This window comes from Mauremys reevesii, linkage group 3, assembly GCF_016161935.1.
Source record: "Mauremys reevesii isolate NIE-2019 linkage group 3, ASM1616193v1, whole genome shotgun sequence".
NCBI lineage: Eukaryota > Metazoa > Chordata > Testudines > Geoemydidae > Mauremys > Mauremys reevesii.
The window spans coordinates 82,079,276-82,095,800 of record NC_052625.1 but is presented as its reverse complement, the minus strand read 5'-3'; the positions used below and the strand labels follow the sequence as shown (position 1 = coordinate 82,095,800).

Here is a 16,525-nt window from a genome sequence, read left to right as displayed (position 1 = left end):
AAACAAACTGTCTTCCCAGATAGGTAGGCAATTCCCTAATTTTCTGCTGTAGCCTTTAAACAAAAATCTAGTTTGTGCCTATTACTTTTCCAGAATTTCAAGACAAGCTTGATCTTTTTGAAGAGGTGTACCTGAACATTAACATATCTGCACATTTCAAATACTTGGTGATGGGTGAGGGCAGTTCTGGGGCAGGGCAGTTCTGGGGCAAGTGCACCTAGCACAATAGGGTCCTGGTCCATGACAGACTCCTAGGGGCTATGATAATACAAATAATAAAGAATAATTTAATTTCTAAGTTGCTAGTTCAAATCCAGATCAGGTCAGCATAGTCTTTTATTCAATGCCATGTGTGAAATGAGATGATTGTCTAAGTTAATTTCCTAGGTGAAAATGGCTAATAGGTACAATTAGCACTAGTTGGCATTCTTTCTCCTGTGCCAAAGTTTGAATTACTGTACCTCCGCTCCCCCGGAGGCAGTGCACAAGAACAGTTAAGATGGGTTGACAAGGCAATGAGGGGAAGCTACATTGCTACAGTAGCTGCTTTGTTAATTAGTAAACGCAATTTAATTAAGCAAACCTGTTGTAAGTACTATATTCTTTTAAAGTGTGACATAAGTTATGTGACAGGGAACTAAATAACATTATAAAGTGTTTTTAAATCTGTTTTAATGGGTGTTGGGAGGAGTGGATTGCACTCCAGTTCCTTTTTTGGTTCTCCAGCCCTCACTTCCTTGTATTGTTTGCATTCATTTTTGTGGTTGTTTTGTTTTTATGAAACAGCCATAACATGTGAGTTCCATGCCATTACATAGGGGTGAACTATCATAACAAGGAAGAACTGCAGGATAATAATTAGTATAGGATGGTACAGTGAAGTCCTATTGGACATTTCTGATTTATCCTCTCCTGTAAAGCAAGAACCAGAGGACACCAGCTGAAATGAAAAGGCAACACCTTTAAAACACCTGAAAGGAATTTTATGCAGCAATTATAACTAATAAATCTAATACTGCAGGTATGATTGAGGCTAATAGCTTAGTAATATTTTAAAAAATGGACATATGAATATGAATAGTAACTTGTTTCTCTAAGTAGGAAAAGTAAAGGGTTGGATCCTCAACTGATATAAATCAGCAGAGCTCTATTGGCTTCAAATTATGCAAAGGAGGATTTGTCTGTCTTGAAGCAAGAGTAAGCCTATAAATAGCCTGTGGGCCACATCCACAACTGGTGTAAATTGACATAGGTCCCTAACCGGGGATCTGGCTCAAGAACTGTTAAACTTATCCCTTAAAATAAGAAACTAATCCCCAAGTGAGGGTAAGGAAGAAATTCCTTATACCCTGTATTTTTACACTGTACAATTGGCCAGGTGCCATACCTCTCAATGTACCAAGGCCCAAATATGAGATGCAATGTGTGACCCACCCAAAGCAAGAGATATAAGAATTATTTATGCAATTTGGTTTTGGAAGCTTAATGATGTAGGAGTCATTACTGTAATTCAGGGAGTGTATGAAGGTTTTGGAAGAACATGGAATGGGGTGCGAGGGATGGGGATGCTCCCTAACTTCCCTTGTGGCGTGTGGAGTATGAAGAAGTGCTTATGTTTGCAATGAGAGAGGGGTGCTACTTGTGCCTGGGTTGTGGGGTTAGCGGAGTCCATCTCTACCCTCTCTACTTCAGCATAATGATGTGTGTGTGTTCCTGATGCTAGGGAGCCTGTCAACTACATCTCCTAAAACCTAGGGGCCTCTGGCTTCCCCTTCATGCTGCTCCCTCGTGGCTGCTCACCAGCATCACACAAGTAACATAGTTCCAAGTTTGTGGCCATGGTTGGCAGGGGAGACTATGCTTTGACTATATCCATGTGGTTCTTCCCAGCTGCTTGAGGTCTGTTGTTATAAGTATCTAACCATGGAGATGCAGCCTGAAGTCTCCTGCTCTCCAAATCTGTTTCAGTCCCACCGGGTAGCTTCAATCCTATTAGAAATTTAAAAAAAAAATTATAATAGCAGCCATTTCTTATATGGGAGAATTATAAATATAATGGAGAAGATAGGAAAAAACAGTAATAGCTTTGCTGATTTGCAACCTTATTTCTTTGAAGGTATGTTTGAAACATGCTAGCAATGATTTTGTGAAAAGTGTGACTGACGCAAACCGGCTGTTAGCAAAAAGTAAAGAAAAATGTTTTTAAAATCTTGTTTAATTAATTTTCTCTCATAAACCGAGTAACAGATTTCATTAAAAATCCCCAGACAACTCAATTTCAATCTCCTTAGAGTTCATGCTGTAAGTGTGCTTTCCCCAAATCTGTATTCTTCATAAAAAGCATGTCTGCTTTGAACGGAAAAACTGAACCTTTACCTAATATGGAGGTGCTACTGCACATCTATAATGTTTTTTCTATAACTTCACTTTCATGATTCCTTATTTCTTATGTCATCTTCAACATTAAGGGTGAGTAACAACAAATCTGTGTAGAACATAGTTAACTTGGACAAAAATAAGTTACACTGCTCACAACAAAGGAAATTTTAGAGAGATGGCACATGCATCACTGGGTTGAGTATTAGTTTGCCTTCCTCTAAACGAATGGTTTCTAATTTCAAAAGCTTTCCTAGCAAGTTGTCTCGGGTGCCTAATTTTCACTAATAACAGGTTGCAAGTAGTAAACTCTTATCTACTGCTGCTATGTATGCCCCATAAACCACTGCACTGATTTCCAAAGCAACTATTTTGAAGTACCCTGGGACTTACCCAAAGGACTTGGGTGTATCTGAGGAGGATTAGTTTGGGAAAAATCACACATGGAGCCCAGGTAAGAAAAAGGTGGATAATTCCTGTGGCAGATCTGGTAAAGGCCTCTGTTGGAGATGTAATACTAGACTAGATGAGGGACTATTCATGACATTGTTACCCCATTTGTCTAACCACTCAGGTCAAATTTGGGGTGTTGCAGGTTGCCGCAGCAAAGTGAGATGGAGGGATAGGTACTTTTATTTATTTCCCCCCCCCCCCCCGTTTATTTACAAGGAACATACAAAGACCTATTTTCCCAAGGAAGAAATAAAACACAGGAGGCAGTTTCTTTGCTTACAGCCCCAAGCCTCTTTAGTCAGCCTCCTCCCTAGGCTTTTCTCAGAGTCACAGGTGGGCCAGGCTATCTCCTACTTTTCTCCTGAACACCTGCCCCCTCAGTCATAGGATACTCCGTGATACCTCAGTCTTGCTTCTTCCAATTGCTGGCAGCCTTGGTTGCATTAGTCTATGTGTTGGGGTAGAGCCATGTGCTTGTGCTTTGGGTTTGGACACTTATGTCCGTCCCTTCTTTCAATGTTTTCCCCAGGAGTTGAAATTAAGGGAGGTGTTTGAATTTACAGGGGAATGAGAGGTGAGACCGTGAGGGTGAAGGTGGGCTGCATGGCACCACAGTAAAAACTGAAAAATGTTTCACGATCATTTTATTAGATTTAACTCCTGTTTTAAAATCATCACACAAAGTTGGCTACTCAAGCCTAAAAGCACTACAGCTACATCCTTCTTGGTTTCTTACTGTAATTTTGCACAACTCCATTAATGAACTTCTCGAATGCAGTGCATTCATCTTTGGTAGCTTCTTGTGTGTCCGGTTTTTCCAGTCCTTCACGATATGTTCATGATCAGGCAGAAGGTAATTTTTTTCCGAACACAAAATTCTATTCAGTGAGGAAAAAGAATGCTCATCTTAAACTGTAGCTGTTGTGACTGAGAGGAGCAAGAGATGAATTTCTACTTCTTTCATCCCAGGAAACCTAGCATAAAGATTGGGTCGAACCACCAGTGATGATAAAGTAGAAGCTGAAGTCAAACCTTCATTCGTTCATTGTATGATGTTTCATTGTGTTCAAGTTCTCTATTCTGTCCTGATCACATAGTAGCCCCATTGCTGGTAGTGCCTCACTCTACTCAACTGTCATTGTTTTATAAGACAGGCATCTGTAAAAGCCACGTAGAGGTTGAGTAGAATCCAGAAGTTGCTGTTGTAGATTTGTAAGAATCAAGTCCGTGTACTTTTTCACATGGCTTAACAAACACTTCTTGGCCTCTTCACTTAAGGAGTCAACATAAGTGCCTTAATTAATCAACTTCTGAACTGAAGTCTTCGCTGCTTCTAGTACGTTTTCAATTGATAACTCTCTGATCCCAGTACAGTTTTTATCACTGGACAAAGATCTACTATTGTAGCAGGCGCTTGGATGGCATTGTTTAATGACCCCAGTGGTTTCAACAGTAGACTTACAAGAGAGAGAATGACAATAGTCTTCACTGAACTTAGTAGCAAAAGTAGTCCACCAGCCTTACTACTTATATCTGTCCCATCTCAGTAGATACTTTCCAAAGCCAATAATAATGCTTGCAGTAATTTTAAGACAACTACCAAGGATCACTCATCATAAAGTCAGCGGGTTTTCCCAGGTTGGACTAATTTTAACTTCAGTCCCAGTATATCTTCTATTTTTTCCAAGACATTCAGTCCTTTTGGACTATTGCTGAAAAAAAGAATATGACTAAGACCTTAACTGCATGGCTTTTTATGTCTTTTGAAGATTCTGCAACTTGTACTAGTGCTAGTTGGAGTAGATGGCGTTTGCAGTATGTATAAGAGAGATTAGCATTACACTTTTCTCTGGTCAAAGCTTGTACTCCACCATGTCTTCCAAAGTAGTTTGCAGCTCCATCAACTGCACAAGCAGCCATCTCTTTGGGGTTCAATTTACAAGCATTTAACTCTTCTAAGATATGGGTTGTAACAGAAGCAGCCAATGTCTTCTATAACCTGAACATCTAGAAATGCATCAACTCGCCTACCACTGACATCAAGATAACAAATACAATGGCTAGGGCCCTACTAAATTCATGGCTGAGAAAAATGTGTCACGGACCGTGACATCTGGTCTCTTGTGTACTTTTACCCTATACTATATAGATTTCAAAGAGGAGACCAACATTTCTCAAATTGGGGGTCCTGACCCAAATGAGGGTTGCGGGGGGGTTCACAAGGTTATTGTAGTGGGGTCACCGTATTGCCATCCTTCTGTACTGCCATCAGAGGTGGGAGGCTGGAGAGCAGCAGCTGCTGGCCAGTCACCCGGCTCTGAAAGAAACACCCTGCTAGCAGCAGCGCAGAAGTACAGGTAGCAATATCATACCATGCCATCCTTACTTCTGCCTTCAGAGTTGGGTCAGGATCCCCACCGTTACAACACTGTGGAATTTCAAATTTAAGTATCTGATATCATGAAATTTACTATTTTAAAAATCCTATGACTATGAAATTGACCAAAATAGACTATGAAATTGGTAGGGCCCTAGCAATGACTTAATTCTTGATGCCCATTTGCATCAGTGCATTCATCAGTCATGTAGTCACATTTTCTGAATGTGGTCAGAGAGTTCACTTTTTTAACTGCTGAGTCTTTCACTGTTGCATTGCATGCTTCTAACCAGTCAGTTGAGTTTCTTGCAGAAAGAGAGTGAGCATTTTCTGATCTTGTTTAGAACCAGTGTCCAACTTCAGGATTAGGAAATGACAATGCCCCTACCATTGGCCTCATTTGTAGTATTGCTTGCTTAAATAGAAAGTATGATGCGAAAGCCATATTTGTTTGCATAAACTGTGTGAGTCTCCAGAATTCTTAACAGCCTCATAAAGTACTTCTAAAATTGGCTTTGACAGTTACTGGCTTATAAGGCTTTCTGCACGTCAATGCAGTCCAGAGGCTTTGTGTTTTGCATCCTTTTCACAGAGGATGTCAGCATTGGCTTTGCTGATCACTCTGGCAAACCAAGCTCCTCCACTTATACTATATAAATCCATGGTATGCCCACATCTCGAATACTGTATGCAGTTCTTGTCACCCCATTTCAAAAAAGATATATTGAAATTGGAAAAGATTCAGAGAAGGGCAATCAAAATGATTAGGGGTATGGAGCAGATTCCATCTGAGGAGAGATTTAAAAAGACTGGGACTTTTCATCTTGGAAAAGAGATGACTAAGAGGGGATATGATAAAGGGCCATAAAATCTTGACGGGTGTGGAGAAAGTGCATAAGGAAATGTTATTTACTTCTTCACATAACACAAGTATCAGGGGTCACCTAATGAAATTAATAGGCAGCAGGTTTAAAATGAACAAAAGGAAGTATTTCTTCACACAACACACAGCCAACCTGTGGAATTTTTTGCCAGGGGCTTTTCTGAAGTTTAAAACTATAACAGGGTTCAAAAAAGAACTAGATAAATTCATGGGGAATGGGTCCATCAAGGGCTATTAGCCAGGATGGGCAGGGATGCAACAAAGAGTGTCCCTAGCCTCTGTTCGCTAGAAGCTGGGAATGGACGACAGGGGATGGATGGATCACTCCATGATTGCCTGTTCTGTTCATTCTTTTTGAAGCACCTGGCATAGGCCACTGTTAGAAGACAGGATACTGGGCTAGATGGAACATTGGTCTGACCCAGTATGGCCGTTCTCATGTACAAATTAATATTGTAATAAATATTTAGTACAGAAACTCTCCAAGATAATGACCTCTTGAGATAGCAATGTGTGAGATAATGATCTTGGCAAATAATGCATTTTAAAAATCTTGGCCTACTAGAATATGTATATTTATATGTTTCCCTGTTACAAATCAAGCATTCTGGAGCAAAATCACTAAAACATACTCCAACAAACAAGTATTCCTTTAATGTGCCCTCCCTTCTCCCTCCACTGCACCCCACTCAGAGTTGTTGTCTTTGGTCAGTGGAGATCCAGAGTTCAGAGATGCTTTCATGTGAGTCCACCTCCCACCCTGGGGGTGGGGAGGAGAAGGCACCTGGCTTGTTCCTCCAGCTGCTTGCTCTGGCCACTGTTGTTTGTTGTGCCACTCTTCACTCCACTGCTCTATTGCCGGTGGTCCTGCGCTGTCATCTTCTGATGCCACCTCCCACTGTGACATCTGCAAGTCAGTCTCTTGAGATTCCACCCAGATCTCAGTGCTAGTGCAGGTTGGGCTGTTTCTTCCAGAGAAATACTATCCCACAGCAGCTAAGCACTTAGACCTGATTATCAGTGATTTCAGCTCTAGGGTTACTTAAAAAAAACAAAAGACCCTCTATGGAGCCTAATCAGGTCTATCTTTAAACAGGAGAGAGGGCAGGCCAAACAGTGCCTGTGACTCTTAGGCAGAGCCCACCCTCTCTTGTCACTGGGATCTGGCATCCAAGCCCCCTGCTTAGCAAGTGCAGTTCAGTTGAGAGTGACCAATGCTTAATTTGTAATGAAAGAGGTGCCAGGACTCAAGCAAGTTTTTTACTTTCATAACTGATGTGGCAAGCCCAGATGTCCCAGGGTTATGAACTGCCAAGCCTAGATATGCTGGGGCTCAGTCCTGGCATACACTGGCACAAATTAATCACTGAGTGTAACCCCCCTCACTCAGGACAAGCTAAGTACAGTTCTGCTGCCCTTTACTCATACAGTAATGATAACATTTCATTACTCCTGCATTCAATACTACAGTGATTTGTAACTCAACACCAGCCAAAATTGATCACTTAGGCAACACAGCTCTGCTGGATACCTAGGCAGAGTAGGTGTGTTCACGTAAATAGTCTGGTCCTGAAGCCTTTCCCCACCACTTCCGGCTCATTACTGGCTGTCAGGGGAAGGCTCATTCAGACCTTACTTACAAATCATAACTTGAAATTATTAAGTCGGCCAACATCACCAAACTGAATGTGTCAGCATTGTCATAAAAAAAAAAACAGCTGTGTGAGACGCTAATCTTTGTTCATACTTTTCAAACCCACTATGCTTTTTCAGTATTTTATCATATACTATATATGCTTTAAAAATCTGTATTGATATTTCAATTTTAAGTCAAATTTCCAACAGACTAAATAGGCAACACTGCATGCAACCAGTTGACCTCTGGGTGGATGATGGGGAAATTCAGGAGGGGTGTAGGGAAATCTCTGCCTGATTTCCATTCACTCAGAATGAAAGGGGGTTGGGCAAACCTCATGCCTGACACCAAGGCTGGCCCTAGAAATGGTGCCCCAGGCAATGAACAGCTTCGGTTCTCCCCACCCCTGCCATTTGTTAAACTTTTGACTACCTTATTTTTTATTGCATTTTGTAGCCCATTTCACAAATTTGATGTTAAATGTAGTTCTCAGAAAGTCTGGAAGGTTCCACGAGATTCTACAAAGATCCAAAACATGGTGGTTAGTGAAAAATGAATCCATGTATCGAATACCTGAAACACGTTACTTCAAACATGCTATTTTCCCTTTCGCCGCTAACAAACCCTCAAACCCAACACCCCTCAGGCGGTCACCTGCCCCTAAATCTGGCCCTGCCTGACCCCAATGTTTAATCCGAGCCCAGATGAGGATGCTGATGGACTGAGCGCGTCTGAGCGGAAAACCTCCAAGGCATGGAGCTCAGTTCCATGCCCCCGCACCCAGTCAGCACTCCTGTGTGCCATAGACAGAGAACGCTCCTTCCCGCTGAGACCATCCAACAGTTGGAGCTGGCCTGGCCACAGGTAGGGTTCCCAATTTGGTTGGACGTATTCCTGGAGGTTTCATCACATGACATAATCTTGGAGACTTGGTAGCCCCAGGACAGGGCGCATTGGGGCTTCCCCCACAAGAGTTCAGTCCCTGCATCTTGTTATGGGGATCACCTGGCCCTGGCGGCACCGCCACTGCCCCCGCGTGGCGCGGGAAGCTGTGCAACCCGCCCCTGCAGCGCTCTGCCCGGACGCGGTCAGGCACTCGGGACCCCTGTCCAGCCCCCTGCTTGTGCCTAGCGCGTGACTCTCGGCTCGGAGGCAGCGAGGATGCTGGTGCCCCGCGCGCCGCCCGGCCTCCCTGCGGCGCGAGCTACCACCTCGGCGGAGCCGCCCCTCCACTCCCCCAGCCTGCAGCCGGAGGCGCGCGCCTGGGCCCCAGCTGACTCCTCCCTCTCTCGGGGAGCGGGGCCGGGAGTGTGACGTAGGCAGTTGCGACGCCCGGAGCTGAGCGTGTGTCTCGCGTACGTTGGCGGCGCGCGCGCGAGGCCCGGCACCGGCAGTTGGTACCTCGCGCCAGCTCCCTCCCTGCAGCTCCTACCATGTTCCCTGCCGCCCCCGGCTCCCCGCGCACCCCGGGCGGACCGGCCCGCAGGCCCCTCGGGGCCGCCGCTGTCTCCGTTCCCCGGCCGGGCGGCAGGAAGAGTCTGGCGGCGGCCGGCTCCCCGGGGCTGTTCTCCCCGGTGGGGAGGCGGAGCGGCTCCCTGTCGGCGCGGTGAGTCCGCGGCGGGGGCGGTGGGTCTCAGTGCTCCAGAGCGGGGCTGGAGTGGGCGTGGGAGTGACCCGGCTGCGCCTGGCATGTCCGCGCTGTGCGGTGTAACCGCGGGGCTGCTGCCTGGGAGAGCCGCGGGCAGAGGCACTGAGCTGCCTGCCGGCTCGGGAAGCCTCATCCCTTCCCAGCAAAGGGCTAGAAACGTAACTGGTGTTGTTTAAATTAACAGTCTGCAGCGGGGCCCCCCCTATTCACAACTGAAATGCCCCAGTGGGGTAGATGGGCGAGGTAGGATTTGTAAATCCAGTGTAATTTTGATGTGGTCATCCACATTTTGGGTCTCTTGCTCATTCTGTAAGCCTGCTTTGCTATTGTAGTGCTCTTCAGAAACTTGTATGGTTTATTTCATGAGTATAGGGACCTAGACTGTGGTTCAAGTAATCTGCTTGATCACCCAGGGGTTTGTGCATTGGCCAGTTCCTTTGTGGTGTTGTGCAGAGGACACCTCATTCCTAACGTGGGTGATGTAAGCACGATGTCTGCCCACTTAGATTGTAAGCACTTTGGGGCAAGGATTGTTTTTTGTTCTGTGTTCCTACAGCAGCTAGCACAGTGAGCTCCTGTGCACAACTAAGGCTCCTAATGCTGCGATAATTGAGATAAACAAACAGTGTTTCCTTTAGCTCATTATAGTGTTCATTTTCTGTTTGACATTTCTAAGATGATGGGGCACAGGTCTTTGTTAGGTCTTGCGTAATCTTGTGGCTGCTGATAGTAACCCTGAAAGTTACATGAACTGAAGCCTAGCATATGATGATTTCCATTCATTTTATGTCTAGAATGATTGTTAGTTGTACCTTTTTTAGTTTTTGGGCCTCTGGTTGTCAAAGTTTCCATGACTTTAAAAAATCACTGTCCAAAAAAACATACATTGTTCCCTGTCCCACATAGGTCAGAAGTGTTATAAATCCAGAACAGTTATATGACCCTTTAGAATTCAATCTCAAAAGTAGTCATTTGCTTTTGAGACTGACAAGTGTTGCTCAGATGACATTTTCAGCCCTGGGGGATTGCTAGACTGAACTTTCAGCCTGTTTAGCATGGCAGCCAATTCTCACTTGGTTTCATGTTTGGGTTACAGAGAGAGTCTTTCATTCTTTCTGATTGAAACATGCCATTGCAGTGTTTTCTGGCTTGTTGGCAAGGAAAGGGCACACTGCTGAGAAGCAGGGAAAATTTGTAAAGAATTGAATTAGAGTAGAAAGGAATCTAATAGCAACCTAACAACTTTCTAGAAGTAGCTGTGATAATTGAGCTTACAAATTTACCATAGTTTAGAGTTTTATGGTAAAAAGTGCAAGTTCATAAAATGTCACAATAACCTATAACAGGGATCGGCAACCTTTGGCACGCGGCTCATCAGGTGTAAGCCCCTAGTGGGCCGGGCTAGTTTGTTTATCTGCCGTGTCCACAGGTTCAGCCGATCGCAGCTCCCACTGGCCGCGGTTTGCCGCTCCAGGCCATTGGGGGCTGCGGGAAGCAGTGCGGGCTGAGGGAAGTGCTGGCCACCCTTCCCTGATGGGCCACGTGCCAAAGGTTGCCGATCCCTGACCTATAATAACAAATGTTGATGGGAATAGATGCAAGAAAACCAGTCAGAGAAACTAGATTAGTCTAAACCAAAAAGTCATTGACATCTGTTGAAATTATGCTTGTTAAAAACAGATGATGTGGAGCTGGAAATTAATGTACCAAAATTGGTGTGTCAGATATTAGGCCTAATTGGTGGACAAAATAATGAAGGATATGAGCTATTCCACCTTCACCCCCTTTTTGGTTTCTTAAAAGAGAGTCTGGGGGGCGGGGGGATACACAGCAAAGATCAGACTGAGCCTACTGGAGTGAGTTTCACCATCATGGCTGTCACCCCCACTGTCTCCTGGGACCCAGGCCTTTTTTGTCCTAATCCTGAGGGATGTCCTGATCAGATGGGGTCAGAGGGAGCGATCCAGGTGATATTGCTACCCCCTACCAGCTCCAGCTATATCCCCGACACCACCTGAGATAAAACAGGATCTGACTTTTACAGAAGCAGGAATAACATCAGTTCCAGCCCATCTCAACTAATTTATTTTCATTTCCCCAAAAGGAGTTTTACATTTTTAAAAGCAGCAACAGCTGCAGCTTGTACCAACCAACTTCTTCTCTTTTACCAAACAGGACAGATATTACCATCTTTAATATAATCTGACAGACTCACAAAGTATTTTTTTCCTTCTAAAACTCTTTCCAGCTAAAAGTTTTGCCGTGACAAGTGCCAGTATGACTAGCATGTTGGCGGCAGGAAAGCCGACAAACAGCGGCTACACTGCATGACTTAGCAGCACGGCTGTAGCGACACAGCCATGTCACTAAAAGCTTTGTAGTGTAGACATAGCCTTTGTTTAACACTGTTTATACTGGGTTACGTTAACACATTTGGTCCATTTATTCCATCTAAATTAATACAACAAGGGAAATCTAATATATTGACTTGTCTTGAGTGTTCCCAAAGATATGCACTTGTGCCCCTTTTTCACAGACCTGGCCATTTAATCAAATCTATCTTTTAAATAATTAAAAATGAAATAAATATTATATATTAAAATTTCAGGAAACATAGAAAATTAATCACAGCTGGTGTGGTTTTTTTTTTTAGAGCAACACCCACAAGGGTCATACAACATCCTTCAGCCAGTGAGACTATCAACTATGATGTTAAGAGTTTTGGATCCTCTCTCCCTGTTAAGGTTATGGAGGCCCTAAGAATGGCTGATGGTAAGGTTTGCATTTCTTTTTTCTCCACATGGGAATTGGATTAGATAAAGGAAAAATGGTTAATCTCTTTATACTTGTAAATGCAAATGGCTTCTAAAATTCAAGACTTGGGCACCACACTACTGGAAATGATGTCTGTTTTGAGAGTGCAATGCAAAACTTTATGAAAAAGTCTTCCCTCAATAACAAAGGCTGAACTAATATAAAAAAAATCCCTTCCAAATATAAATAGCTGAATCTAGGAATGATGAAGGAGCTGGATCCTTTATGGACAAAGTTAATGAGATTCCTAATTTTGAATTTGGCACCTAGATAATACAGTTAGAGGCATATTAAAAATGCCTAAAATAGTGTATAAAAGGGGATTGTGTGTGTCAGATCCAAAGGATTGAGTAAAGAAATCAAGTTGTGTATATGTTTGTCTATCTTTTTTAATCTTTCATTTATTTTGTACATATCTCACACTTCAGGTGCTTTAATAGTTTTTTAAGAACACATAATCCAAACTATTAAAACACAAATACATCCGCTTGATATAACCCAATCCTACGTAATGATATAAAACCAGCAGATAAGTAGAAAAAGGTACTCATTATTATCTTCTGATCATTCTCCAAAAATCCAGGCAAATGGGCTTTGCCTTGAAACCAAGAATCTCTCTTCAGAGATTTTTCTCTACATTGCTGTTTCTTTTTTATAATGGTTTACTGTTTTAGGTTTACATTATATCTGGAATAACTTTAAGTAATTTTGTCAGTGATTCTGCTGCTCTCAATTCTTATCTAATAAGATGTAAATAAAATGTAAATGGGTCATTTTCTTGGAGTGACTTACTTTCAACTTTTGAGAGAGAAATGTGTGTTACATTGAAATGTATTTTAAACAATATTTGGTAAATGAGCTTCTTGCATTTAATTAGCTAAAGGACATAGAATTTTTCATGTGGCATTGGATCTATTAGAAAAAAGTTTCCCCTTTTCCTACCAAAATGAATATTTGGTAGTTTAAAGATTATTCTACAGAGTTTTAGAAATCTTATTGCTTCATGAAATTTTATATGGTCTTTTTGGATGTAGCTGATGACCCATTAAGCGTGCAGGTGGATGAAAGTGGATGGGCCTGGCTAGTCTACAAAGAGAGGCTGATTATTTGGAAGATTGGTCAATCACCAGTTGCTAAGGTAAATGGGCTGTCAAAATGATGATGAAAAAGTGGGTATGTATGTGTTATGCTAATTGAGCAAGTTTTTCAATTGTGTGGTTTGACCCAAAAGGTAGTCGACGAACTGAGACCCATAACTCATGTGAAAAAGATGAATAGGTTTGTACAAATTGGTGGTAGCAACTCCATAAGAAAGGTGAAAGCTTGCTGTTAGAACTTAACTCTTGTATTTTCTCTCTGTGCAACCTTAATATTGTATTGGGTTTTTTTTATTTAATAGATGTCTCTCAAGGCAGATGCACTCTAGTGATTTAAACAATGTTTTTAGAAATTAGCTAATATATTAAGATTGATTTTGATAATCCTGTGCCTGCTCTTCAACATGTACCATGAAAAATGATTCTGTATAAGCCTCTTGTATTGTAAGTGGATGTTTTGATTCATTTTCTTTTGTCAAGAAAATATTTTTACTTATGCACCAAAAAACACTTAAGCGAAAAAACACTTCAGTGCATAGCAGTTAACATCTGTAGGAGCCTGTAGTTGTTATAACAACAAGGAATAGAGACATTCTCCAGTCTCTCTTGATGATAGGGAGTATGTCTTTCCTCCTCAGTCAAATGCAGTGTGCATTTTCCTTCCCTATTCAACAGTCATGATTTTCTCAAGCACATTTCTTTGGATGATTTTACCATCTTGTATTTGAAAAGGTACAATCAGTGTTCCGGCTAAAAGGCTTCAAATAAACCTGCTTTGTCCGTTGTAGTGTTGAGAAGCACTCTTATCCTGTGTAATTTGTGAATTGTATTTGGAAATAATGTGTAAATACATTTCTGAGCTATCAGCTGGTTATGGCAATCTTGCTAAAAATGACATTTGTGACACTCCATATGGGGACCTAATGTTAGAACTTAAGATAGTTCAAAATTCAGAGCTTACATTTTTTTAAAAGAAAGTGCTTGATACGTTAACAGTATTGTTCTGATTGGTAAACCCATATTAGTGCAAAATAAAAAGTAGTTCTATTATTTTTAATTGTTATTCCAGTAGCACCCAAACCCTCCCCTCCCCACTCCAGCCAGGATTAGGACTCCATTGTGCTGGGTGCTGTAGAAGCAGATAGTGATATGGTCTGTGCTCTAGAGAGCTTTCAATCTAAAAGACTCGAGCAAATGAAGGGTTGGGGACATGGTAATAACATACATGCAGATGAACCTGATGATTAGCACAGGTTGTTAGTTGTATGTTTTTTTTTAATTGGGGGTAAAAGTGGGGTGAATTTATGTTCTTTAACAATGGGTTATCTGAGAGGCCTCATACTACTGCCAAACTGGGACTGTTGTATCTTCTCCAGCCTTCACCTCCTGAAGAATTTCTCCAAGTGCTGAGGGAGCATAATCTGAAAAATGGCTGGCATTATAAATCACATTTAAGACATTTTAATAAAGAAATAAGTTCAGTGAAACAATTGCCTGCTTGTTGGCAGACACAAGCTTCTGTCTGGTTGACAGAAGACTGGAATCTAGAATTCCTGTATTTGTCATTAAGATGGGAATGAAGCATGCCTGGGTAACACAAATGTGACTGTATTCTGATAATCCTCTCTAAAACCCTTTGCTGTAGTTTCACGTAATTTGAGTAATTTAATTATTTTCTTTTACCTTAGTACCTACTGTCAGAACAAAGATTAGTAGAATTTGTAAAATGGATATACAAATGACTTTGTCTGAGGCAGGTTTATAATAGTGTCTCTTTATTCCTTGTTGTAGTTATCTGTATGCAAGGAACTACAGTTGCCATCCAGTGATTTCCAGTGGAGTTCTAGCTTGGCAGCTATATCCTGCCTCAGTACCTCAAGTGAAGTACCTTCTCTACAGGTAAGCAACTTAACAATTAAAAAAAAAAATCATCTATGAATATCCTTCTTTGTCATTCATTCATTTGGCAACTGCATTCCCTGTGTTATAATTAAGCTTGGCAGGATTCAGTTTTAATCGATAACTGTCAATAAACATCGATTTCTGTTGACACACTGAAATTGACGGAAAAAACATTGGTCGGTAACTGTCAGTGTGCCTATAGGGATCTGGTGTCACCAGCCCTCCGGCCCTGGAGGGAGTCCTCTGCAGCTCTGCTGTCACGGGAGTGAGTGGGTCACTCTGTGGCAATGAAGCTGCAGAGGGCTCTCTGTGCTGCCTCTGGGTTGGTGACCCCCGATCCCTGCACACAAGGTGCAGGGGGAGGCTGCAGTCTTGGAAGGGCAGAGCAGGGATCTTTGTCCAGGACTGTGAGGAAGAGGAAGAGTCCCTGGCTGTGGGTGTGGCCACCCCACTGCTGATTGGCTTATGTGGCAGTGCAGGGAGCCCTCTGTAGCACTGCTGTCATGGATTCTCACTCACCAGCTGGGAGTGCTGGGTGGTCTCTGCTTTGCTCCACCAGGATGACAGCCTTCCCTGCTCCTTGTGCCTGTAGGGATCTCTCTGCAGCTCTGCTGTCACAGTCCCACTCACTCATGAGCCAGGAGTTTGGGAGCCATTCCCAGGCAGGAACTGTTTGGCCGTGGGGTGGTGTCTCTTGTGGCTTGGGGCTCCTTGTCATCTTTGCTGTCCTGGCTGGGGGTCTCTGCTCTTCCATTGGCCCTCCCATTGGCTGCACAGGCAGCACCCTGCAGCCCTGAAACACTGCCCTACCCCTAGCCTCAGTCCTACTCCCCACAACTGTAAAAATAATCAACATTTTTTATTGTTTTTTATGTTTAAAGTTAGGGAAAAGAAATGAAATCTGCAAAGCCTAATTATAAACTACATCACAGTCAAGATAGCAGGCACACATTTAATATACTTAAGACAGTTTTTAAATAATTATTCTTTGTTTGGTAATTAAATGTAGTAATTAGAAACTTCTTATATTGCAGTTCTTAAAGGATTAATTAATTAAAAAAAAAATCAGACTAGGGAAAATACCATCATTCAGCAGTGGGATGCTCAAAAGTTTAGTCCAGACAAGTGAAATTTGAACTTAGTGCTTCCTGAAAAAGTTATGCATTATCTGTGTTTTCATTCTGGGTATGTGGACTGCCTGCAAATGAAAACTGTTTTTTTGGCTAAGTTTCATTATGAATGCCATCCAACACTGGAAGAAATAGGTGATTTGCCTGCCTGGGCCTGCTGCTTTGCTAAATACTTCTTGCACTGTGCAAGGATGAGAAACCAGGATCAA

General features: G+C 42.5%; 1 protein-coding gene across 1 annotated transcript in view; it reads left to right on the top strand.

The window, feature by feature from the left end:
- Window positions 1-9,158: 9,158 nt before the first annotated feature.
- NUP133 (nucleoporin 133) overlaps window positions 9,159-16,525 on the top strand; it is a 56,616-nt gene continuing 49,249 nt past the window's right edge. Inside the window, exons 1-4 of the mRNA XM_039531442.1 lie at window positions 9,159-9,331; window positions 12,027-12,145; window positions 13,222-13,325; window positions 15,076-15,183. Coding sequence (XP_039387376.1) covers window positions 9,159-9,331; window positions 12,027-12,145; window positions 13,222-13,325; window positions 15,076-15,183 — 504 coding nt within the window. The remainder of the gene's footprint in view (window positions 9,332-12,026; window positions 12,146-13,221; window positions 13,326-15,075; window positions 15,184-16,525) is intronic.